This window comes from Hirundo rustica, chromosome 5 (assembly GCF_015227805.2).
Source record: "Hirundo rustica isolate bHirRus1 chromosome 5, bHirRus1.pri.v3, whole genome shotgun sequence".
Lineage (NCBI taxonomy): Eukaryota > Metazoa > Chordata > Aves > Passeriformes > Hirundinidae > Hirundo > Hirundo rustica.
Genome location: NC_053454.1, coordinates 46,874,407 through 46,901,962, shown reverse-complemented (window position 1 = coordinate 46,901,962; position 27,556 = coordinate 46,874,407). Strand labels below are relative to the sequence as shown.

The window sequence follows — 27,556 nt, the reverse complement described above, 5'->3', positions numbered from 1 at the left end:
ATATTCTCATTTGAGAGAGAAAAGGAAGAAAAAGAGAGATCATCTGAGGAAAAAAAAACCATTGGAGTATCCCATAAATAAATGGCATTCACCCTCTCAGTTCTCCCCATTCCTGCATAGTCAGGGTTTTATCTTTCTTCAAAGACACTGAAGAACATAATGTTCTAGTTTTCTAGAACCTTTTCTAGAGATTAACTTCTTGTCAGCATTACAGAGACTCTACATTAAAGGACAGACTGGAGCTTCTGATCTATCTGAGGTTTGAATCTCAAAGGCATTGGACAACAACAAGGGAAGTATGATATTCCAAACAGTAACACACTATGTCAAAACAGACATACTAGAACTAGGGAAAAGCCACTAGGGAAGTTAGGCAGGAGATGGAGTTGGTCCATTTAATAAGTCTCTACAAATAAGAAATATGCTTTTTCAACAAGTTTTCCAAAATTTTTAGAGTCCTAGTTACACACAACAATTATGAAGTATATCAAGCTAAGTCTGCATATTATGGGACACGTAACACAGGAGAAAATTTTCATTCTTCAAAGGCAAAGGCTACATCAGGCAATCTCCCCAGATTCCCTGTCTATTCAGAATGACAGAAGTACCTTCAGGCTGTTTTAGGAATTCTGTATCATCTCTGGAGCCATGTAATGACTGAAGGCAGATACCTACTGTAAGACTGATTGATATGAGGGTCATGCTTATCCACTCCTGCTCTGATAACACATGCACACATCTGTTCTCAGAAGCGATAATTTTCTTTTTATTACAGATTTGATTTGAACATAAAGAAACATAGCTCTTAAGAACAAAACCTAATTGAACAGAAGCATAATTCTGTTGCAACTGCTGAATGTAAAATTTGGCTTGCAGTAGGATACAGAAGAAAAGTCTGAACTATGTTCCATGTTTATGAAAACAAGGCCCAGAAATTAAAATGTAATAGCTTAAAAAAGCACCAACTTACTCTCATAATAAAAGGCCAAATTTTAATCAACAATTAAAAACAAAAATATATCTTCATCAGTTTGAAGACAACTAGATAGAAAACCAGCAAATTCTTTCATGTTAAATGAAGAAACTTCAAAATACAGAAAGAAACAACACATCTCTAGTATCAGTTGTCACCACACCTGAGAAGCATACTTTCTCCAGGCAACAACAAGAACTAAGCAACAATTTTACTTTTCCATTATCTTATTTTGCCTTTAGGATCATTCCTTTTTCCATGCCACATTTGCTCCAGACAAACATCTGACCTTGCTAGGAACAGAGGAACATGCAAGGCCAGGAGAGAAAAACACTTTTGCCTCCACTAAATGAAAATGGATAACAAAGGTTGAGCCCCAGGAATAACATCTATCACAAATAATAGTAAGTACACTCTTCCTGGGAGATTTACACAATAGAGTTCACATATCAGCAACTATTTGCCTGTAATATAAATTCAAATTGACAAGACTGAGATATTATGGAACAGCATTTATCTCAAGATTGTCAGGAGAAGTAATTTCATTTCTTATGATTCATTTCATTTATATGTTAGTGGTTTAACTGGATACATTATTGATCTTTGCTCCATCCAATTTCAGCTTCTATAGCATGGACAAAGTGATCCAAAAATTATCAGTCTTCCTTTGGTGGGTTTTTTTGGTGGGGTTTTTGTTGTTGTTGTTGTTTAGGGCTTTTTTTAAGCACAGGAATATCTGATGAATGTCTAAGGCAAACATCTCACTGTATTAGGCATCTTATCAAAGGAACACATTCTGGAACAAGCAACCGCTTTTGAGGAATATGTTAGTGTGAAAGTCAGTTTTTCTATAGTTTTTCTTAGAATATCTAGAAAACTGTTGTTCTAGATACTGTGCTGTCCCCATTGTTAGATTGGACAAAAAGGCAATGATAACAGTCTTTGTACACTCAAAAAAAAAAAAAAAAAAAAAAAAAAAAAAGAGAGAGAGAATAAAAAAGGTTGTCAATCAGAGTAAGACTGCTATATGTCTGAGTGCCACCACCCTTCAAGCAGAGAGGGCTTCTTCAAACATATAGAAGCCACAGCTGTCACTCTGCAGAACCGTACATCTTCCACTCTAAAACAGTATCATTTGACAGCTGCTACAAATATTATGAATATCTTCGATGTCCTGTTATTTTCATCTGACAGTCTCTGAAGCATAAGGAGCTAGCTATCACAAAAAGAAAAATAAATGAAAGGGAGTGTAGGGGTGTGTGTGTAATAACATGAACAGCAGCAGAAAACACATCAGGATGTCCTTCTAATGCCAAGATGGTCAGCAAGTATACTAGGATGCTGTTTAATTTTATTTGGATAGGCAGAAGGATTTGTAACTGTCTGAGACTCAATTTTCACTCTCGCCTAAGCCCTCTCCCATTCTAGGAATGCATCAAGTTTTAAAACCCTGGAAAAAGATACTATAGACGTGCTTTACTATGTAGTTGCCTTAGAGTGGGAGAGGAGCAAATGGCAGCATTCTCCTTCTTTTGCAGCAGCTCTGATTAGGTCCAGCAAGATCAGGGTCCCACTGAAAAAGGCTCAGCATAAAGGGAGACCAGAAATGTTACTTTCCCAAGAGTTTACAGTAAAGACAGACAGAAGTCAGGAAACCACTCAAGTAATCTGCAAGCCAAAGAACAACTAACTTCACATCTCTTCCACTAATTGTCTCCAGAGCCAGAACCAACACACTCCTAGCAGTTTTAGCTTCCCACAGGAGAACCAAATACTCTTGATCTCTGCAGTAATTGTGTCAGCGGATGTTCACACCCTAGAATCAAACTGTTCAGTATTGCTGAGATTCCCCTGATCTCAGCGGCTGCCTTACGCCAGTGATGGCTTGCTGCGCACAGGGTGTTCTGCAAACAAAGGCGCTGTCAAAGTCAGCATTTTTCCGGGGGAACGCAGCCGTTGGCAGAAACAATTTTCTTCTAATGTTTAAAATGGCTGATCTCACACTTCTCCATTTTTCAGTCTTATGCGATTTTCTCATGGGCAGCCATTCCAATTCGTCACGACAAAATTCCCACCTTCAAGCCGTAAGGCTATTTTGTCAGCGCCGCTCGCCCGCTGTGCCGCCCTCAGCCCGCAAGAAGCGTTACCGGCAGAAACGTAACCCATTCAGTGAAACGCGGGCGGCCAAGCGGCGCGGGCGGGACTCCTCACGGCGGCTCCAGATTCCGGGCAGACAAAAGACGGCGCTGCGATTCCGGCCGGAATTGCCGCCGCAGAGCCGGAGCGCGCCGCCCGCAGACGCGGTGCGCAAGCGCCCCCCTGCGGCCGTCGAGCGCCGGTGCGCGCCCGGCTCCGCCGAGGATGGCGCCTGGATCGCCCGCTTTTAACCCTTCGGGAGCAGCTCCGCGCCCCGCTCGGGCCCCCGCGGGCGGCACCCTGTGCCACACGCACCCACTCGATCGTGTGAAGTGATCGCTTCCAAGAGGGCACTCAAACATCACAGAACACGCGCTATAAAACTAGCGAACGTACGGTATCCCAGGCCACAGAGCGGCGTCTCGGAGGGATTTACGCGTTGTTGATACAGTTGCAAAAACAGCAACTGAGTTAATTTTTTGTGTTTACTGCCTTAATCCCTCGTCCCCCTCTAAAAAGAAAAACCCTGAAGTCCTCAGGGGAGAAGAGAACAGCCAAGTAACAATATTTACCTAATCTCCTTATTCTTCTTAATGCTTTAGGCTTTTTTTGATTTGCTTGTTGTATGGGCTTTTTAACACATAAGTGGACATAGCAAGTTCAGAAAGAGGTAGTACAGTTTCAGATGACAGGAGACATTAACAACCGCACGTAGACCTTACCGATGCTTCATGAATTATGCAAGACTTGCACCAAATCATTATTGTTCTAAGTGGGCATGTAATAAAACAGAACTTCTTACACAGTAGTAAAACAGAGCACTCGACTTGTGGTTGCTAAGGAATATAAACAGTGATGCAGAGCACTGCCAGATGAATCCAGCTGGGATAAGCATCCAAACAATTTTACTTTTTTTTAATTATTATTATTATTTATTTGTTTCAACAGGATGACACCATAATTAGCTAAGAGACCAGACAAAGCCCACAAAAATCAATGGAAAATGGAAAACTTTCCCTTGACTTCTCTGGGCTTTGGTCTGTGTCACAAACTGCAACAGTGACAGCCAGGAAATGAAAAAACCGAATTACACAAAAAGCAGTTCAAATTCAATCAGTCTTTCAGAGACAGAACCCCACAGAAATTCAATATCTCTCCACTTGCTATTTTACATTTATATAGCTTTTTTTTTTTTTTTTGGTCATAATTAGAAGGCAATTACCTAAATTACAAATTCTTCAGATCATTAAAGCTATTAATAAAATTTCATTGTCAGTGTAAGAGCATTCACACAGCAACCAAGCAAAAAAATCCTTCCTGACTGCATCCCAAATTTGACAGGAATTCCATTTCTATTTCAATCTACTCCATCTACTTATGAAGCCCTTCAGCAGATCCAAATACTGCATAAAGTCACCTAAATTTACGGAGGGAGAAGACAAAGGTAACTTGTTAAGGCACTTTTTTTTTTTTTTTTTTTTTTTTGTAGAGACGTTTTGCTCTCACACCTCAGCTTTGCCTTCAGTAAGTTTTGGAAGGTTCCAATTAAAACATGCTTTGAGCATTGGGCACCATAAAGCCTGGTGATTTCCTGAATTAAAGCCTAAAAATGCTTCAATGCTCATGCTATCCAGTATTTTTACTCTCCTGTCTCCAAGTTAACTGCAAAGACCAAATGCTGCAAAGCATAGTTGGTTTTGCATGTTCTTGCACCGCTTTTTTTCAGACTACTTTGCACCTAGACCTCTTTCTAGCATTTTACACTCGGGACCAAGGGCCGTGGCAACCCCAGAGTGAAGTCCAAAGCTATGACTAGAAAATGACAGTGTCTGTGCCCCTTTCTAAGCAGCGGCAGTTACAACACAGTTACACGTGTTGCACAAGCAACAGCATGTGACACCCAACAAGGAGGGACATGACACACCACTTCCACCGAGACAACACATCTGTGCAGAAAAAAATTACTTATGGGTGTCAAACTTCAAACTTTGCTTCCTTTTATGAGCAAAACCTCCAGCGGAAACGTCTTAAAGTTGATTGAAGTGTGACCATTACCATTACGAAGGAGGTGATTCTGCCCTCCTACTCCACTCTTATGAGACCTCTCATCCAGAGTGCTCCCAGCACAGGAAAGATATTGACCTGTTGGAGCAAGTGCAGAGGAGGGCCGTGAAGGCTGGAGCACCTCTTCTATGAAAACAGTCTGAAATTATTGGGGTTGTTCACCTGAAGACTCCAGGGAGACCATAGAGCATCTTCCACTACCCAAAGCGGGGCTGCTAGAGTTCTGGAGAGGGACTTTTTACAAGTGCCAAGCGGGAATGGCTTCAAATTGAGGAAGAGTAGGTTTAGATTGGACAACAGGGAAGAAAATATTAACTGTGACGGTGATGAGGCAGTGCCGCAGGTTTCCAAGAGAAGTTGCGGATGCTCCAACCCTGAAAGTGTTCAATGCCAAGCTGCACGGACCTCTGAGCAACGCGGTGTAGGGGAAGGTGACCCTGCCCGTGGCAGGAGGGTCGGCACTAGATCATCTTGGAGGTCCCTGCAAATCGCCCCGCCGCCGCCGGGCGGGTCCCGGCCTCACCCGGGGCTGCCCAGTCCCCGGCGCTGCCCCCTGCCCGGCTGCCCCCGCCTGTCCCCGCACCACCGGGCTCCGGCCCTCGCTTCGCCGGCACTACACGGACGGAACCGCCGAGGAACCCGCTCGTTTTCGAGCTTTCGCACGGACCCGCACGGGATCTCTTTCGGGCCCGCGCCGCGGCTCGCTGCCGGGCCGGCCGCAGCGCGCAGGCGGCAGCGCCGGCCAGGGCCCCGCACACGCCCACCGCGGGGCCGCCGCCGCCCGCCCTGCCCGGCCGCAGGCTCGGTGCCCTCCGCCGGTAGGTGCCCGCAGCCGCCACCGAGCCCTCCGGACGGCGGGACGGCTCCGGTGGCGAGCTCGGGATGGCCCCGAGGGCTCCGTGCCCCCTCCGGGGGAGCTGGGGGTGGGCAGCGGGGGGGGTGTCTCGGAATCGCCTCGGGGAGGGCGCAGCGGTGCTCCGCTGTCCCTTGAAACGCAGCCCCAGCCCGCCCCTGTGCACAGCCGGCACCGCGCCTGTGCCGGGCTGCAGGGGAAGCGAAGTTCGCGGCGGTATTTTTAGAAAGCACGAGATGTTTTTTTTCTTCAAAGCGGCCCGGCTCGGTAGCTCGTTTCTAGTAGCTGCCGGCACACGCTGCCGGCAACAAAGTGTGGTTGCACTTTGCCCTTCCATTTCATTTCTGTGCTTTCTTTCCCTTGGAAGGAGGTGCCTGCTTGTAACCTTTCCGGGCCGTCCGACTTCCTGCCGGACTGTAGCTCACTATCTCTAGTGAGCTTAATCTCTAGCCACTTAATCTCTATGGCCACCAGGGAAAAGGAGGAAAACACTCATCAGATATGTTTGAAAGATGTGCTTAATTATCCTTTCAAAAAAAAAAAAAAAAAAAAAAAAAAACCAAAAAAAAAAAAAAAAAACAAAACAAATAAAAAAAAAAAAAAAAAAAAAAAAAAACAAAACAAAAAAACCAAACACCACAAAACTCTAACTTGACAAGTGTTGTGACTTATAATGATGGCTTGCAATCCTAAAAGCACTTCAAATGTAATGCTTACTACAGCTAAATAAAACTGGATTCTCATTAAATAAAAAAAGAGCTGATGGCTGTTGAAGATCCAACTAATCTTCAGATTTGTAATTGGCCTTTAAAACTCCAGAGCTGACAGTAAAGGGAGGGGAAAGGGGCTTTTTTTCCTGCTCACTGGCACACCACAAATTACCCAGATCAAAAGCATTACTTGTGGGAGATGTACATACTAAAAGCACACTGCAGTTCTTATTCCCTTTTCTAGCTTCATGTCCAACTAATTACTCTTTCCCCATAGATATGAATTACTCTAGGTTCATCACTACTGTGAGTGCAGCAAGAAAAGCATCTCCAATAAGACTGCTGAGTGAGTACACGTCCCTTCTTCCCAGTTCCTCTGAAAGTATCATTCTATGTTCTGGTCTGTGCTGGGGTATCATGGCTTAAGACCTGAAAAGGTTTGAAAGAAAACCATGCTCTCAACTGACAAAGCAAGACCAGATAACTTGACTTTTGTCAAGCAGAGATGCTGAGCAGGTATGAAGCAAAATAATGTGAATAGACTTGAACCATTTCAGAAACCCATCCAGACAGATGAATTAGTATTATCCCTTTAACAAGTGTCTGAAAAGTCTCTGCTACTGTCTCTGAACCCTGGCTTTAGGCACAGTTTGCAACTGAGTTTATGCCGTGTATCCAGGAACAAGCAATTGCTAATGACTTGAAATTGAGTCGCAGCATGTTTCTTTCCACTTCATTTTCCTGTATACTGTTCATGTCCTTAAGTGCCTCAGCACACTTACCACCTCGGTATTACTACACTTGCTTTTCCACATTACCCTATCTTTAGGCTACCACATTACATTGTCTTCCACGTGACAGATGGAAGAGCTTAACTGCCTACTTGTTTACTCAGTTGAAACCCACAGAGACCTGACAGAACCCAAGCATGAGACATACATCACTAGTTACACCCTCAGGGGTCATTTTCCCCTCTTGGTAAGGGGCTGGCCTTTTCCACTTAAAATGCTTCATACAGGTACAGCTAAGTCAAGTAATTCACTCTAGGCAGCCTCTTTTTCAAATGATACATTAATATGCATCATAACAAAGGTATTAAAGTAGCACAGTTCCTGTAGAAAGACATACTGAGCCTGCAGTTTTGATGACAAAGTAAACCTCTCTTTACCAGACCAAAAGTCACAGGCATAACACAAACTGGTGAAATACCTGTTAGGAATTAACTCCTTGTGTTCACGTCTGCTAATAAGTGCTGGAAAATAAACTTGATAACAGGCTGCTTTTCAGCCAGATCTGGTGTCATCTGACCTCTCATATCTGATGTAAAACTGTCAAGCCAGCATGAATGCCATACTGTGAGTTCTTGGATTTAATGCGATCAAGTGCCCTTGCTGGATTAAGGTCTGGTCTGTGCTGCATAGACTGGATCTGAATGATTGTGAAACTTGACTTAAAAGCAGGAATTAAGATTTTCTTCCTAGCAAATGACTTACACAGTGCCTTTGACTCTAAAACTGGGCTGCCAGAAACATTTCCATTACATTATAGAAAAGTTATAATCATCTGTCAGCATAGCTGCAAGATCAGCTGAAGGGATACTGAATGAAAAACAGGACAAAAAACAAAGCCATTAATTTCAAGTCAGTCTAAGCAGAAGATCATTAAGATTTTAAAGTCTTGAAGCTCAAAAGACAGTCATGACAGTCTCTGTAACAGTAGAACTGTCCAGATTGTTTCAAGATAAATTACAAATAGCATTTTTAACTTAAAATTATTTTTTTGTTGTTTTAACTTAAAATGATTTTAAGTCTGTCCTTATACTATCTCCCTCCCTGGGCCCCCCAAACACCCATTTAATACAAGCAGAAAGGTAAGTTTAAGAAGAGTTATCGTTTTGAATTCATGATAATTAAAAAGTAAGTTGAAAAATAGAACAAATTCTCTGGGTGATTATTAAATATTGATTAAATTATATGATCACCATTGTAACAATCAGATTGTAACCAAGGTGTTTTCCTTTTACTCTAGCTGAATTAATGCAGAAATCTCCTCCATCTCTCATCTCTCTGGCTGGAGGGGCACCAAATCCTAATCTTTTTCCTTTTAAGAGGGCAACTGTTGACATTGGACATGGAACTCCTATTGAGATTGGGGAAGATCTGATGAAGAGAGCTCTCCAGTACTCAGCCTCAGCAGGGTATCTGTCACAGCTGTTTACACTTCAAGATACCAGAAGCTAACAATCATCATATCCTTTCTTATTGCATTAAGTCACCTGTGTTTTTAAAACCTGTTCATAAAGCCCTTTTCTCAAAAAACAGGTTCTTCCCAAAACCCATGTTTTTTGTTTGCTTTTTTGTTTTTTTTCCCAGTTTGCCTCACTATTTACATTTGAGTTCAAGTGGAAAATTTCACAACAAGTTATGTAAAAAGAAAAAAAAAAAATCACTTAAATCACTTAAAACCCTAATCCTAGTAATTTGCAAGCCAGAGCATTTCCTGTTAGTATTTGAGAATCCAGACTCCCAAATCAGATATTATTTAGAAGATACTACAACTGCATTAAGACACATAGTTTCTATGTTTTCGAGTATTTATTTTCATTTGGCACCATATACTAAAGTCAGTATATATAGAGCTTGTGGTAGTTGAGTGGAGATATTTATAGAATTGTCATTTTTGGTACAAAAATTGCATATCATTACATTACCTTGGTGCTCATGTAAACTACACAGCAGACAGCACTGAGTCAGGTGAGAAGAGGTTTGCAAAAATACTGGGGTACCTAAAGAGACACGTGGGGCATCAGTTAAGACTTTTCTTAATATTTAAATTAACCTAGCCATTTGTGAACATGCTACAAGATCTTAAGACATTTTTTGGAAAATGCATTATAAAAATTCTTGTAATCTGCAGCAGATTACAAGCAGCATTAAGACCTTTGTCACACTGCCACATTCGAGTACTGAATGATCATTTTTAGGAGTGGGTATTGTTCAGCCATCACCCTGTTTCATCCTTGACAAATAATTTCTGCCCAGATTTCAATATGATAATTTGGTGTATGGAGCATACAGATATGGCCATCTCATTTTCTTATTTTGAAAAAGCAGTCATAGCAATTGCGTTTAAGTGTACCGGTGGGACAGTTGAAATCAAACTCAGGACTGCATGCTAGATTGGCAGGGATTTAGAGGTACAGGCAAGATTTGGCCTATATAAGGTCTTAGATATGCCTTCTTATTCATGTTTCAGGATTCCAGAGCTGTTGTCTTGGCTAAAAGATTTCCAGCTGAATTTACATGATCCCCCTACAGCCAAGTACAGTCCTGAGCAAGGACAGATGGAAGTGTGTGTGACAACCGGCAGCCAGGAAGGCTTGTGTAAAGTAAGACCAAAAGATTCCTATGTTAGAAGCACTTCATTCATAGAGATGTTCATTCTTCCATCAGCTCAGCTATATTCAGCATTAAGTGCCCTCTCTAACTTTATGCAGGGTACAGTTTCATGTGCTTTTTCTCCATAGATATGAATTACGCTAGGTTCATGTACAAGATAAAGGAAATGAAATAAAACTGGAGTGACATTCTAGACTGTCAGGACTACATGAAAGTTCAGGTAACCAAAGAGCCTGTGTAGAAAATATGCTGTAAGGTAACATTTCACATTACCCAAGGAGTACCATAAGTGCATAGATGCTTTACCATAACACTATTCCAAATATGTTTCTTCTTTTTTTTACTTCCTGATTTTTTGGGGTTTTTACTTCCTGAAATAATTACCCTTTCCAGTCCACTCTCACTGCTGTTTAGTTGATTCTTTCTATAATTTATACAGTAGAAAGGGTGCTTCAGAGTACTGTCTTTCTGTGTCAAGTTGGTAACGCATCTTAATTTGATTCTAGAGCAGATTTTTCATCCATTCTTTGCCTTTCTTACAGACAGGATAATTACATGGTTTGGGACTTACTAGTATCTAATCAAGATTTTTAATCTCACTAAGAAGTCAAAAGTATGAAGCACAGGTACAAAACCAGAACAATCTTTAAAACAATCTTTTCTTTTGCAGGTGTTTGAAATGCTCATTAATCCTGGAGACAACATTCTTTTGGATGCACCCACATACTCTGGGACACTAGCAGCTGTAAGTATTCCTTAGCTACAAAACATTGTGAATGTTACAGTTGAACTAAACAGCAGTTTAGTGCCTGATCTGCGCTCTCATAAACATTGTCTGTATTTGCCATAAAAACATACCTAAGACTCAAGATTTTATTGTCCAACCAGTTAAGTTTATAAATATTAACTGATAGAAAGTTTTTAATAAAAGTCCTGTGACCACTATTTGAAGTTCCTCTTCCAAACACTAGTTCATTCAAGGGCTAAGATAACAAATGTGGCTGGAAAGAAAGCCATCAGGACCTAGTTTAGTTAAATTAAATTTATAACAAGTGGGTGTGTTAACACGTCAGCATGTTTACCTGAAGTATTTCATGATCAGAGCATACAATAACTATAAATCGTATAATATTTGAATCGACTTGAAACACCCATATATGAGTATGAAGATATGAAATAGTGACAACTACACAAAAATCAGCAAAATTTACTTCTGAGAAGTAGTTTAATCAGTATAAAATTAAATGTCAACTCAAAATGCATAAGAGCTCCATGTAGAGCTAGAATAAATACACTACAAATTCAGTTGTCCCCCCTTGCATAAAAATAAGTTGTTATTGCTTGCTGTCCTAAATTTGAATATATAGTCTAATCAGCTGTACTTTTTTAGGGATGTATTTTGACAATAGAGCAGCTTGCAGTTTTACTTAAAAATGCAGAGCACTACATGGTACAAATTGAAATTCCACAGAGGAGAGAAAGCAAGCTTTTTCATTGGTATTTTACCTATATTTTTTCATACTGCTGTCAACATGTCACTGCAGTAGCATCATTCCATTCTCCTTTGTACTGCTGAATATATCTATTGAAAACAGATTCTTTGCCCTTTGTCAGTGAAGAGTAGCTTCAAGCTCTGACATTTCCACCAAAGTAGAATGTAAATTGTCAGGAGGAAACAAAGGTGCTGGTGACCTTAACTGTCTGTGGTGAGAGCACGAGAAGTCCTGAGAGAACAGTTCAGATTTACAAACTCCCCTTCTGACTGAAAGACCAAATCTGATTTTCTAGAGCAGAGCAGCAATTGAACATCAGAGTTACCCATTTCTCCTGAGCTGGCTTTGTAGGACAAATAAAAAGTAATGTGGTGAGTTGGACAAGCCTTACAGCAAATTTAGGCAAACTTTTATTTGACTCATGGAGCTTGAGATATCTATAAAATCAAAAAGAAAGATTTTGTATTGATGAAACTTTACAGTGCCAATGACAAAAAGGAAGGCCTTTGAATTACACAATTATGACATTTTTGTTCCTTCTATCAACAGCTGAGACCCTTGGGCTGTAATATAATTAATATTCCTAGTGACCAACATGGCATTATTCCAAAAGCTTTAAAAGAAATTCTGTCTGCTTGGAGCCCAAAGGATGTAAAAAATTGTAGCAATAACCTCCCCAAATTCCTGTACACTATTCCAAATGGATGCAACCCAACTGGCAACTCGCTGACCACAGAGCGCAAAAAGGAGATTTACCAGGTATGGAGCTGTGATCTTGTGAACCTTGTGGGTGGAAATAGATAAATACCAGCCTTGTTTCAGTTGAAGTATCCCATGTGTGGTATTTGGGCCCATTATTGGTCCAGTAGACATTCCTCTTAAAACTTGTTTCTAGCAGAATCTCATTCACAACAGCTCTTCAGAGGTACACTATGCCTTAGGTAAACTCTTTTTCAATGGTAGCCCATTGGCAGCTGATACCTTTGCCATGAGCTTCTAACTGGATTTACTGCACGTTGCCTGCACACTTTGAATGCCACATGGAATAGAGCTTCAGTTGCATACTAGGGTCTGCGTACCACCATGATTACTCTTATAATTTTTGATATCTAAATTGGGCACTTGAAGGCTTCTCATCGTGGTAGCTTCTATATAATGAATGACCAATCAATAAAATTATAATATGATGCTGGTTAAAAAAAAATACCTGACTGAATTTGCAGTGTCTAACTTTTATTCCTTTTGTCACTTTTAATTAATTTATTTAGCTTGCAAGAAAATATGATTTTCTCATAATAGAAGATGATCCTTACTACTTTCTTCAATTTGAAAAGGTAAATTGTCTTTCATAATCCTTAGTAACACCTTATTTTCTGGAGAGAAACTCAGGTTTCAGGAGAGGACTAAGGTTCAAGTCCTAGACCTTCCTGCATGCCTGTTCTTCATGTCCTACCAAGGCAGTTGTGGGCCTTTCAGTCATTTTCTCCCTTGTAGTATTTTATATCCTGTTAATTAGTGGTTCAAATTTCTCAAGCCTCATACAAGATAGAATTTTTCAGTAATCAGAGAATGACAAAGACTGTGGAGCAAAGCAAGTACGTCACTGAAGCAGCACTTGAAATTTGCAGCCTCTTAATGTTCCTTTCTCCCTGTCTATTCTTTCATTCAGCAGAAGACTGCCTATTCTGCATCTGCTATACCCCATTTTTATCCCTTTGCCTTTTAGAGAATCTGGGAGTTCTCCCAGGTACTGCAGATAGTGGTACTGTATAGGCAGCTTCCCTTCTTCATGTGAATTTTCTGCAAATTTCACACCTGACACTACAGTTACTCAGTATTTAAAAGTACCTAACCTCAGAAATCAAAACAGGACTTACAAAGCAGTAAAACATCAGTAGAAGATAAAGGTCAGCATTTTCTCTTTTGAAATACATTTTTATGGAAGTAGGCAATAAAATGGCTTCACTTACTCATTGAATAGTATTGTGAAGCTTTGTAAGAAAAGGTAGGGGAGAAGGTGTAAAAACAAAATTCTTTATAAGGAAAAAGTATGCTGGACTCAGATCTTCGCAAATTGGTCATCTCTTCTGATTTCATGTTTTAATATAGCAAAATGCTATATTATGTAGCAAAAATGGTACAAGGCTTCATTTTAGAAATTGCAGTACCTCTTTACTCCACAAGAAATTTTGGCAGAAAAATCATTATTTCTCTCTCCTTCTTATGACATCATACCAATACTTAAACTGAACACTTGTATATCGAACAGTGGGCTAAGCAATCATCAAAAAATAGCAAAGTTGGTTTCTTGAAGACCTTTACAGATTATTGTAATCACATCTCAGAAAGCTAGGCTAAATAATCACTTGTCAGCAAGTTACTGCCATGTTTTTCTTCGAATACATATTTGAGAAATGAATTGTGTCTTCATAGTAAAGAAGATAGTTTCATTATAATCTTTACTAGCAACTTGAATTTTATTTTTTCTTTTTTATTCCAAGCCATGGGCTCCAACTTTCCTCTCAATGGATGTGGATGGCCGAGTTATCAGGACCGACTCTTTCTCTAAAATTCTCTCATCTGGGTAAGGCTGGCTGTAGACCACTTAGCATTGCCCATCCAGTTAAGACACAAGACTTGATATGAAGTGATGAGACATGCCATAGTGCTTTCTCATTTCATAACTATGCACTTCTGGGATGAACTTCTGAATCAACAGCTTTTTGCACTTTTCATGTCAACTCTTGGCAGTCATTTTAGTCCAGGTTCTGTTTCTCTTCTGATGCAGACAGTTAAGCCTCTCCCTCACAGGCAGCCCATTTTTGCAGGCACCATCCAGGCAGAAAGACAGATGCTGGATTCCAGCTCTGTTCCTGGAACTCCCAGGAGCTTTTCTCTCTTCTTTTTCCCATTTCCCTTTTTATCTATCTTTTACTATTCCTGCAAGCTCCCTGAACTTGTAATACAGAAAAGAAACATTCTTCACAAACTGGTCACAGGGTCGTACTGATATCTAGCCTTCCAGTTCTTTCAGATTGTTTCCACCTGCCAGAAAAAAACTAATTTGGCTGGTATTAATTTCACTCAAGTCAATGTATTTGATTTTTAGCTTGCTTTTGTCTGTTAACTTAATAGTTATAAAGAATTAATGTGAATTCTGCATTGGTGGCCAGTGGATTATAACACATTCTAGAGAAAGTGAGGAGACAATGTAATGCCAAGTGTGAAGATTTTCAGAAGTGACACCACAAAATGGCATGGCGTGGTATTATCTTTTCCAAAGACACATGAGTTTACTAGTTCCATTTTTCTTCAAATAAAAACTTCAGCCCAATCTGTAAAGATGGGTGATAAGAACTGAAGCAAAAGTAACCATCTAGTTTACTAATCTAAATTCCATTCCTTCTGCAGTACCGAAAGGGAGTAAAAGACTAAAGCCATTTGCCACTTATCTGTTTGTCATAAAGCCTGAGCGCTCATGATCTTCCACTACGGGAAAACCTATCTTTCCTTCCCTTTGATTCATGTAATCTTTATGGTTGCAGAGAACATCTTCCAAACAGATTTTGTCCTGAAGCCTCATAACTAAGAAGCTAGCATAAGCACTAAAAACTCTTAAATGTTTTTATTTCACAACTTTGAAACTCAGCTTCTAAATTGATTAACCTGACAGCAGTACGAAGATATCGATAAATCTGAGTGCATAAGAGATCCTTACACTATCGATGAAATGGCTGCACATTTTCCTATATAACTCGGACAAAGCACTAGCATATTGCATTTCTGGAGTAACCTTTTGTTTGTTTGGTTTCCAGTTTAAGAATAGGTTTTCTGACGGGTCCCAAGCCTCTCATCGACAGAGTTGTTCTACACATTCAGGTGTCAACAATGCACACCAGCACTTTCACACAGGCAAGTACCAAGCCACCAAATGAATTGTATTTAGAGAAGACAACATATTCAAAGTTATAAGAAACCACAAGCAAACAGCTTTGTACTTTCACAGTTGCTCTGCAGTTTTGTTTATGCACATTCATTGTCGATTCTGCCAAAGGAAGAGAGATCACCACAGAACTCAGAACCAGAGCTAGAGAGTTGTCTCAGTGCATGGATAGTACAGCTGATATCCCTTAATCCTCAGATTTCAAGAATCAAGATTTGAAATACTTTATCTCTTCCTGGTAGGTTCATTTGAAAAACCTCAATGTAAAGCACAGCACAGAAGAAACCCTCATTTATTATTTTTTATTCTACTTTTTAATTAAAACACTACTAGCAGCCCACAAAGATATTTCAAAGCAAGCTGATGATTACATCCCATTTATGGTTAGTAATAAGGAAAGGAGAATTAACACATCTAAATACAGCTTCCATCTTCCAGCTCCATTAGTTTGTCATAGAGGCACTATTAAAGCAGAGAGACCAATGTGCACAGGAAGGTAAAGCAATATACATTGCCTTCCTCTTTCTCCTCAGTTATCATATTTAGATCTTCATCCAGTTTTCCCTCCCCCCAGCCCAGCTTCCAAATACTGCCATGATCCTTAGAGATACCAGTAACATGGACTGTAATGACCTTGGCACCTCTGTTTATAAAGGGCTCCAAGAGATACCTCATGCAATTTCATGTCCGGGCAATGTTAAATAATGCATCTGGCTATGGATCTTCTTATGATTGTAGAACAGTCCTGTTTAAAACACGGTATTGATGATGTGTTTTATTTCTTTAGATTATGATATCACAGCTGCTTCAACAATGGGGACAAAAGGGCTTCTTGGAGCATGTAGACAGGTAGGGTTATGTCGTGAATCCCATCCCGTCATTCTGCTACTTGTTACCGACATCAAACATTCTTTGTAGTGAACAAGTCAGAGGAGGTGCACTGGTATTAGGCCAAGTAGGCGAGACAGATCACCAAGACTGTTGGGTTGACACAAGGGCCCTGAAGAGACACAGTGTGATGTTGCAGACAGGCAGGTCAGGGAACATCACCTACCACTCCAGGCAGACAATCCACCAGTCCACTAGCACACATATCATGGAGCTCCCACCTGAAGGGAACTTGAGAGGATTCTGAAAGCTTCAAGTCAGTGAATAAAGTTTTGATCGCTGCTAAAGTGTTAAGGTCTATAGCAAAAGCTGAGATCTCTGAGCACAGAGCCCATTGAGAAAGAGTCAGCATAGCCTTTATAAAGGGAGCTCTTGCCTCACTAAGCAGGAATTCACAATCTTGCTATCATTGATCTCCTGATTGTGGATACTGATGGAAAGACAGTGAGGTTCATCTACACACACTAAACATCACCTGAACATTGCCTCTCACTCTTAGAGAGCACTGGGCTCCGTCTTACTCACACAGCATTTCTCATGTACTGACTGACACACACTTAGCTTTCATTTAGCATGCAGGAGGAGCATAGCTTCTCTTGACTGTCAGTGCCTCATTTTATATACTCTACTTAGATACCGTTATAGCCCCAAGTTTCTCACTTCAGTAGGAGTGTGCTACACTCTGCAAAGGCCTGTAACAGCAACATGAGCAAAACATGCAAAAAGTTGTTACATCTCACTGTAACAGCGACTTGTATCCCCTTGATATTCATGCTGTAAGCAGCAATGTTGGAAAAAAAACCAAAGCAGACACACCAACCTTAGCATTGCTTTGTTTTACGATTTAGGAACATAAAGATAAGTCTCACAGAGAAACTTGGACTGTACTTTAGCTCAACTTTCAGTAGTTCCCAAAAAATAAATCCCAAATGCATCTCTTCACTTACCTCTTTCTTTTTGGTCAAAAGGCAGCTTTGTTCAAGCCCAAAGGCCATCCTTCCACTTAAACTAATAAAAAGAAGGCTGCAGTGGGGCAGCTGCAATGCTTTATAACCTTACTGATGAGGTCCCACAGCTGACAGCTATCTCTTCCAGCTGATTTCATTTGCACGAGGGTGACTTGTTAGATCAGGTTTTGGAGTAGAAGATTGTCTGGGTTTTTTTGAGCAGCTACGTTTTTGGGGAAGTTTCATCTTACTAATCATGATTTCAACATGCAATTAAAATGGTAACAGATAAAAACTGTAAGAGAATTTGCAATTTTGATAAAAACTGCACAAAGGAGATTTACTTTTTCATATAGAATGTATCAATAGATATAGCCAAGCCCCCAAACTGTTTAAGTCTCTGGAGGTATTGGTGTTTGTCTATCAGATGTAACAAAATACATCCAGAAATCAGAGCTATTGGTTCAGAGAGAATTTTTAAATATTCAAATGTAAAATTATGTAAATTATGCAAATTACTAAGGATGTTTTCTCAAGATATGGGAACACATTTGCATTTGAATTATGAACTCAGTATCAGAAATTTCTCTTGTGTCTTCCACTGCACAGCTGTGTCATTTTATGTCAACAAAAGCCACTGCACATGGTCCATGGTGAAACCTGGATTAGGGTCATTTTTCCCAGTAGGATTAAATTATTTAAAAGTTCTACTTAAAGTATAAAGGAGATAGGTTCAAAAGTTTAGAAAAGGGGAAGCTGTTAAATACTTGTGACAGGTTTATCATGTGATTTGCTTTTTACCTTATCAAAGGTCATTTCCATGTGTACCTGTTACACAAATTCAACCCAAATGCACAAATATTAAGTCTGTGCTTTTGCATCTGTTTAAGTCCCTAATTTTCTTCAGTGTGTGTGCTTTGTGCGGTGAATACTGTTAACAGGACTTGTATCTGCTGCTATAATAGACAGAATGGATGTAATATATAAAAGGTTTCTATGATAAATATTAAGCTGAAGAAGCTGCCACATAGGACTTCCTGTGTCTGGTTGATCAGTACTTTGTTGGAGATGCAGTGAAGCAGTAAAGACTTCATAGGTATATATACAAAGTTTTATACACACAGTATACTGTGTTGTGCCCACCGAGGATGAGCTTGTATTTCTACTAAATGTGCACTTGAGTTGTTTTCTGCCTTCAGAAACAAGTAGAATCTGAAATGATACAAGTTCATGACTTTCAATTGATTATTTGCTTTCAGAGTGGTGGACTTCTACAGAATCCAGCGGGATGCAATGCTCACTGCTGCTGACAAGTGGTTAAAAGGTCAGAGTGCAACAGAGATAATCACTTAAATTTTTTTGCTAGCTATTTATCATCTTTGTGCTGAAGAAAAATCACTTAAGTTTGTCTCTTGACTGAAGTGACAGATAAGCTGTATAAGCAAATCAATTGCATTAAATATTAAGCTTAAGAAAAATTCTCTATTGCTGAGTTTTTATGTTTTCTGGTAGGACAGGGAGCTAGATGGTGATGAAAAAAAGCTCACCACATACTATTTAAAGCAATTTTACAAAGAGCCTATATTTCAGTTCATTATGTTCTTGTACTTTTGATGTTTAAAATCTGTCTTTAAAAAAATCTCTGTAATAGTGACTTTAATTTAAAAGAAGATAAAAAAATCACTATAGCAGTAGTGATAATAATGTTTGCATCAGCAAACCAAAACATCACTGAATCTATGATGTATCCATTAAAAGTAGAGCATAAGTTTCTTCCTTGATTCCATTTTCTCTCTCTCTTTCTCCAGACTTGGCAGAATGGTACCCTCCTGCTGCTGGCATGTTCTTATGGATCAAAATTAAGGGTATTTCTGATACACAGCAGCTGATAATGGAAAAGGCTTTGAAGAAAGAAGTACGACACATGATTTAATGACTTATGATCTTAAAATTTAAAAAGGGAGGGAGAAAATATCAGTATCTATCCACATGTGCACATAACAAAGCAGGGGAGCTTGCTGTGCATCATCAATAAGTCTGCAAGTCAGGCACTGTGGCATAGTTATTGATTAACAAAATATTTTCATGACTCTATTCAGATGTTGATATTTTATCTGTTTACGTAAATTGAAACAATATAACATATGGTACAATATGTCATTGTATATGATATATGTGTGTATATATATATAATATGATGGCTGTTGACCAAATTTTTTTAATGAGAGAAATTAAGTTTGTTTTCATTTCTCCAGTTTATAAGACCCAGCACTGTGTATTGAGTAAGCTCCATCCCAGGTGATGATATAAATGAGATCTGGTAACCAAAACCTAAGACCCTTTGGTTTTATTATGAAAAGTCTGGTTACAGGTAGCATATTTTTGTCCCCTCATTTTGAAAAAAAAGAATACAAGTGTGTAAGCATTGAGCTTTCTCAAATTAAATTTAACATAATGTTTCAAAAATGTAGGATTGGCAATAACTGTGTGGTTAATCAATTTTTGTAGGTATTACTGGTTCCTGGAGGAGCGTTCAATATTGATAGTTCAGAGCCTAGTTCTTATGTCAGAGCCTCTTTCTCTCTGCCCTCTCCTGCCCAGATGGATCTGGTGAGATTTTCTTTTTTTCTACATTCTTATCAAGACGGTTTCTCACACAGTAATGCTCCTTATTTTTTCATCCTTCTCCGTATATTTTTTCTTGAATTTTAGAAGTTTTAGTCTGTAGGTGATTAAGCAGTACTTCTGCAGCAGTATTAGCTGTTCCTTAATTAAGCAAGGTACTCATCCAAATGACCTGCAAGATACCAGATTTTTAGGACCACTTAGAATTTTTCTGTGTATCTCACACATACAGTGTTTCACACATAAACCTCCCAGACATTATTTATAAATGCTTACTGAAGCTGGGGTAAGTAGTAAGACCTGCTGTTTGCTTAAGCATTAGCAGGCGTCATGTATCTTTCAAACTTTGCATTCCCGAGATTCTGACATTGAATTACCTGTGTTGTTTTGTGTGTGTGTTGGCAATTCTTTGTAAGAAAGAATATTTTCTTTCTTTCATACAATTTACATAGAGGCTTTATTTTATTACTTGGGAACTAATCTTTTATGTGTTTTAGGAGCATTTTTGATGTTATTGGGCTCTATGTATAAAATCAGTGGGAGAAAAGATGAGACATTTATTTGTGCAGATTTAATACTGATTTGGTTGGGGTGCTTGAAACCGTTCAGTATTTGTAGCTGTACTTTCATGCAGTTGTGAAGGTTTGTAATACTTAGTTCTTCTGTATTTCTTCTGGTTTTTTCCTTTTTCTTTGGTAAAGTGATTCATAACTGTACTATTGACAGTCAAGCTATATTTTTATATGCTTCCCCACTCAACTGTTCTTCCTTTTTTTCACTTTTGGAGCCTCCAGGCTGTAATAGTAAGTTAAAAGAGATAGTCTTTGTGGGATCACTAGTTTGTTAGAAGTTACCTCTGAACTCCAAATAACCTTTGAACATCAATATATGCATTTTTCTCTTTCAGAAATCTCTGCCTTTTATTTTCTATCAGAGAATTGGAAGCTTTGTGCAGTCAAAGCTCATACATGATTTTATAAAAGGAAAGGAGAGAATATCAGCAGAACTTTGCATTATAAAATATTGATTCTATATGGTTAGGGCATTTTTAGTAGCTTTACAGGTTTGATGTGTTCCCTATTCATGTGATGCTGAAATATAAATGTCAACCATATTTGTCATTGCAGGCCTTCAAGAGACTGGCTGACCTTATAAAAGAATCTTTGTGAAAAAGCTAAATAGAGCTCTTGCAGTAATAAAAATCATCTCCAGAAAATATTTATGAACATTTGTATTTCATCAGAATACTTTATAAGCAAGTACAATACAGTGGATATTTCCTTAGATCTTTTCAGCTAAAGAAAAAAAAAAGACAGAAAATGAAAAACAATTGGCCTCATTTTTTTTTGACATTGCATTACTAAATTTATGCAATTCAGAAACATTTAAAATACTCAAAACCAAAATGTTGTATTTCCTGTAAAATCCATGGTTTTGTTAGTTTTGAATTTATTTTTGTTCTGATTTTATTTTCCATTTGAGTTGGGAAACATAAATAATTTACATAGAAATTTGCACTTGAGGTGGTCTTAGCCACTATTATTTCTCACTGTTAATCTCTATTGATACATTCCTCCAAAATCTTGCGTTGGAATTGTCTCATGTGTCACTTGCATTCTTGTCCTACTGTATGGCATCTGGTTTTAATGATTTGAGGATCAGCATTTAATTTTACTGAAGTTTCAGATAAAACTCATGTAAGCATGTTAAAAAAATTGAAACTGATCCAGCAAAATGAGACTATGATTACAAATAAACGGAGGTCCCTTGCAATTTACAAGGGCATTGCATCTCATTCTCTAATTTGAAAAAGGTATTCTGGTTGCCGGTTTTTAGTTCAGTCTGTGAATAATTACTCTGTACCTGTGTTAGAAAATCTCTGGTTTGCCAAGGCATGTGGATGTTAAAAACACATCAATCGGATGTGATTTTGAATGGAGAGGGTAAGGAACTGAACAGGGGGCATGGTGGAATAGACACTACCCTGACACTGCCAGATGCAAACAAAATGAAAAAATAAAGAAATGTTTCAGTCTCTTATCCCTTGGTTATTGTCATCCCAAACATTTGACACTCAGCAACAGGTACAAAACTTTCAGAAAGCTACAGCTGACCTGATTCTCCGAGGCTTCCCGTTTGGATTAGTGACTTCAGTTTTATTTACTGTTTGGATGAAAGCGCTATGGTTTTCCACCAATATCAGATTGCTGTTTCTTTATGTACAACTGTTCCGAATTTCAAAATAAAACATTGTTCAAGCATCTAGTTAGCCATTCAGCAGCCCAGGCAACCCAAGCAAATAAGGGCCAGGCACAACCTTGCCTCATTGGAAGCTTCACAACAGGCATGATTTTAATACTTACAATAATTTTCATTCCCTCTTTTCCCCCTAGTTATAGATAGCTTGTGTCACAACGAACTAGCACAGATGTATGCCTTTCCCAGCATCCCTCCCATTGGCAGGATCATTCCAGTGCCTCCAGCCCAGCATCACTTTTCACGTCTGTCTCAAGCCTTGCAATTTAGTCACACATCCATGGCATCTTGAGCAGCATATCTAAGATCAATCCTTTGCTCGGTTCCCAGATTACTGCAGCTTTTAGGTAAATCCAATTTTTAACCTGCAGTCCCAAATCTGCTCTCAGGGTGCCAACATTGTCTTTGAAGACAAACTTGTCCCATTTTACACGGTTTGATGATGCTAATGGGGAATCCGAACTAGCAGTGCCTCCTGTGCAGTGCCACTCAACAGGAAGTATTTACATCTCAACTCACTTTCATAAGCATGTGTAGAAATTATGATAACTCGAATGCTGCTATCAGGCAATTTTTATCTTGGGATCAATTGCAAAAATTATTTTATACAATAAATTGATGTGTCTATTTAATTAAAGTAATATTTTTATCGAAGAATAAATGTAAACATAATTTAAGACTGATTTTAGTTCTCAGATTAATGCTATTGTCATTGTCAAATATTTTTGTCGTATTGTCATTCATCCAAACCTGAATTAGATAAACATAATCAAAATACCACTATTAAGTAAGTCGTAAATTCATGATGTGTTAAACAAAACACCTTAATTTTCAGAGATCTAAATGTTAATTTGGTTGAATGTAAGCAAAATGCAATTCCATTTGCTCCACATTACCTGGTTTTGCTATCAGCTAATTTAATTTAGAGAGAGGGGTTTTTTTCCCCAACTGTGGTGAAGCATCTGTAATTAAATTAATATTCTGAACAATGCAAATTGAACAATGGCGGTGAAATCCTATATGCACATGCTGTTTCCCTGAACTTCTTAATGCACATTTTCTGGTCTCCTGGGAGAGAGCTTTCACTGTTAGTAAATGTTCACAGAGGGAGCCACTTGAGACAAAAGGAAAAGCGTGGGCAACATGTTCACACTGGAAGAAACAACACATCAAATAAAAGTTTTGGGTTTCCCTCCCACCCACGAGCAAATAACCTCTCATTCATAGCTGGGTTTAAGGCATCCGATGCAAGTGGCACAATCTGGCACTGGGGAAAAGAGGACACAGAGGAAGGGAAGGGCTCAGTGTGGTGAGCGCAGCCCCCAGTGCTGCCCGGTGGGGGTAGTTGAGGTGGAGGTGGCTGCAGTGCTGGAGAGCCAGAGCTGCCTGGCACCGGCAGCTGCCCGCAGCCTGGATCTTACTTCAGAGTGAGCATTTAGCTGCCCACTCTCTTGTACCTGCACTCTGGTTCCACTGCATTTTCATGCTTTTGGCAGATGAAGACCACCTAGAAATTCTGGGCAACCTCTGGACACTTCAAAATTCTCTTTGCATTTTAAAAAAATCTGCTTGTATTTCAATTCTACTTGTATTTTACAATCTTGTGACCTATGGATCCGCAGTTCTTTCTGTCCTGCCTTTGCAATCTGGACTGTGACTCACTGAGGCAAATATGTAAAAAACCCTATTGATCTGTGCTTTGCTTGTCTCAATCTCTCCTGCGTTCTTCATTGTTTAATAACAGGTTTGGAGCAGCCCACTCTAGACAATGTTATACGGGAATAGAACAGCGGCAGTGTTTGAACTGTAATCACTCTGAATAAAAAACCTAAGAAACATGCATTTTCATTCTTCTAATACTGTTCCTGGGAATACCACACTGTACCTCACTTTTCTCCTAATGATTATGGAAACTATTGTGCAACCTGCAAAGCACAGAAGTCACAAGGGGAGAAGAATAAGGGTCTTCCTGATTCTTTTCTAGAATTAATCTCCCAGAAACATGTTAACTAATCTGGCTACAGCTAGAAGATTCCCCATAGCTGTACAGAATGTGGAGAATACCTTCAGAATTATATTTTCTTTTTATTTTCAATTTGTAATATATCAGATCTGGGTTGACATAACAAGTCACGTTATGCTGTGATGGGGTCTGGAAAAAATTAACATGAAAGTATTTCTGTTCCTTGATGTACACAGAACTTCCACCTTTTTCTACATTTGGCTAATAAAGAACTTAAGATACTTTTTTGCATATTCATCAAAAAAATCAAGCATTAACAGAAGTAGATAAAGTTCTTTTTACAATATCAAATTATTTTACAATATCAAATTATTTTATTGCCTTATATGGAAGGTATAATTTAATATACTCTCTGATTGCCCACCTCTCCACAAGAACTACTAATAAAGCAGCGGGATGGAAAGACCACTTCAGTTTTCTTTGTGGATTACATGAAATCATATTTTCTCCACACTTTCAAGAACTTGGAAGATGTTACTTAGTAAGAAAATAAGCTAGTTTCTGTATCTGTGAGGAAGACTGACAAGAGTTACTGTCTTAGTACAAGACTAGCCAGGTAAATTGTAAACATTTTAGGGAACCCACTTACATGAAAGCAAACAACTAAAAGTTTTTTAGTCGTGCCTAAGAAAGAAGATACTTTATCACAAACCCAAACTTATAAAGGACAGCCTTGATTTTTACAGATACTGTATTAACTCACACTTCTGCATCTCTAGATTTTTTTCTGTATTTCTTCATTCAATTCTTTTTAAGCATGTTTCTAATCCACAAAGGCCCCAGTTGACATAATTTTTCAGTCATGAAAGCCAATTATTTTCTTACATTTGCCACCACATCTTTTTTTATCCTTTACAGATATGCTATGACGTTATTGTCTGCATTTGCTGTAGGTCACATGATACATAATCCCATCAATAACTAATCTCTAGCTGGTGCTAAGTCTCACCCAAACACTGTTTCATTTAAAGCAGCCAGCATCGCTTTAGGAGACCAGCATAACTTTAGGGAGATGTAACTCAGAAGGGTAACTATCTGGAATATAATATTGCCTATATCTTCAAGTAACATCAGTTATACCAAATGAATAAATGTGTTATTTCTTTCTGCCTCCTAATTGGCATAATGTTCCCCATTTGTGTCTTTTTTATTACTATTATTTAGCTATTCTTGCTTATTACCCTAGCAAGTCTGTGATAAGCCATAGATGTTAGATTCATTCTCACATAATAGATGTGAAGAGAGGAATTTTAGAAAGCAACATGCACAGATGGTTCAAACCCTGTGGATAACAGTCATGCTGGCAAGTGGTGTTTACTGTGAACAAGAATCACAGGGACTCATGAGTTTCAAAGCCAAAGGAAATCATCATCAGCTTTATCAGAAAGGCCATGCATTTTCATTACCTCTGAGAAGGATATCCTATCTTGGTTTTAAGACTTGAAATGAAGGAAGACCCACCAGAATAATGGGTTGGATTAAAGAGCCCTTCATTACATGATATTCTCTCCATCATGGCACTCATTTTAATGCAGCTATTTCCCTAAAGCCAAAAGTAAGGGATAAAAAGGATATATTTCAAAAGTTTGGAGCTGCACTCCTAATTAATGAGTTTTCAAAAGATTTTCCATAAATCTCCTCAAAATCTACCCTAATCAGGGCAAAGATATTTCCCTTTAAGACAGGAAGGTTTTGTAAAGTAGATAAAACAGTGGATAGGAGAGACACCATTGGAAATATTTTCTGTGTTGGCAAACACTCTTTGCTGTCTGGTGTCTAAAATAAGGAAATCACATTTTAACCTTTTATGATTATATATTATCAGAAACAGCATAGACATCTTATGTCAGGAGCATTTTATGTTAAAAGGCCATTGAATCCACCTTGTTTTGAATCCTGGTAATTCAGGTCTTGGGCTACTTTGTAAAAGTGGCATTCAGGAAATTAATTTGGAGTTCCTTATCTGTACTACCAAAGGTGCCCCATGAAGGTGGGATTGGCTAAAAAGTTCATACAATCCCCTCACTCTTTCTAAAAGTCAAAGTGATTTTCGGAGTGGGTAAAGTATTTAGAGATGTGAAGGCCTACTGATTTTTTTTTTTTTAATATATATTAGACTCTTGAATGACCAAGTTAGTTTTTAAAACAGAACTAAAATTTTCAAGATCATTACATGGTTTTGATAAATCCCATATAAAAAGTTTCATGATGCAAAATTATAAGGGCAAGAGGAAATCTTCGCCACATTCTTGTAAGTTTCTTGAATGAAATGTTGCAATGCTGGGACTACACATACACCTACACATTGCATCTAAGGTCTAATAAGAGTGGAAAATATATTTACAGACCAATTAATAGTGTGCATTGACCTTTCTTTCACACTTTAAAATAAAATATCAGTGATGCTTAGGACAACAGAAATAAGAAGGATAGCACTGGAGCTAAGTTCAATAGCAGAGGAGGAAAGGAGAGGACTAAACATGTAAGAAAAGTCTAGTGACAAAAGACAAATAGAAATCTTCCCCAGAGCCAGACACAAATTGTTGAGACTTGCTCTGCTAGAGATGGTTCTAGTACTCATTCACAGTTTGAACCACTTTCTCACTGTGAAATGGCCTTCTTCATCAAGGGACAAAAATATTTTACTTCTCTAAAATTTGTATCATATTGTGTATTAAGGGTGATAAACACCAGGCTAAAACAACCATATATCACTATGTAACTACTGGCACTTTGAAGAATCTCATAAAAATTTTGGCTTACTCTGTTTGTTCCCCAGGCTATAACAGAATTCTTCTAATAGCTTTCCTAACATCTTTTCCTCCAAACTAGGCATTCAATAGCTGTCACAGCTTGCTTCAAGTAGCAGCTTCCCAGACCACAGAAAATACAATATGCTGTGATAAATGAGCTACACAAATCTTTTGCCCCTGCCAAAAACTGAAACCCAAAACAAAGCCTTGCTCTCACACCTTAACATTACACAGGATTTTGTGCAGGCCAAATATATAAATGGATCTGAAAAAGGGATTAAACACAATGATTTGGAACATGACCATAAAAGACTTTTGAACACAATGATCTGTGCGGTCCATACCAGGATTTGCTAATCCAATGATTGCCTGAACATGAAAGGATATCAAGGGATCACTAAATAGTTTCCCATTTTTTATGTTCTTGCTTTGGCCATTGACACACACATTACACTGGACAAAAGAAAATTTGTCTTAACTAATATGACAATACA

The 27,556-nt window shown here is 38.8% G+C and overlaps 1 protein-coding gene across 3 annotated transcripts; it reads left to right on the top strand.

Annotated features, from left to right (window-relative positions):
• The first annotated feature begins 5,935 nt into the window (after nucleotides 1-5,935).
• Nucleotides 5,936-22,905, top strand: AADAT (aminoadipate aminotransferase). Of its 3 annotated transcripts, none has more exons than XM_040064470.2 (14): nucleotides 5,936-5,991; nucleotides 7,014-7,082; nucleotides 8,845-8,933; nucleotides 9,992-10,124; nucleotides 10,805-10,879; nucleotides 12,177-12,386; nucleotides 12,896-12,961; nucleotides 14,129-14,211; nucleotides 15,443-15,539; nucleotides 16,358-16,419; nucleotides 18,665-18,729; nucleotides 19,214-19,320; nucleotides 19,914-20,015; nucleotides 21,158-22,905. In XM_040064470.2, exons 3-14 carry the CDS (start codon nucleotides 8,899-8,901, stop codon nucleotides 21,197-21,199), a joined length of 1,077 nt encoding a protein of 358 aa, XP_039920404.1. In that variant the 5' UTR covers nucleotides 5,936-5,991; nucleotides 7,014-7,082; nucleotides 8,845-8,898; the 3' UTR covers nucleotides 21,200-22,905. The 3 variants fall into 3 exon arrangements, 2 of the variants coding, with proteins under 2 accessions (XP_039920404.1, XP_039920403.1); XM_040064469.2 differs by having other exon boundaries at nucleotides 5,943-5,991; nucleotides 8,765-8,933; XR_005700863.2 differs by lacking the exon at nucleotides 19,214-19,320 and having other exon boundaries at nucleotides 5,943-5,991; nucleotides 8,765-8,933.
• Nucleotides 22,906-27,556: the final 4,651 nt, after the last annotated feature.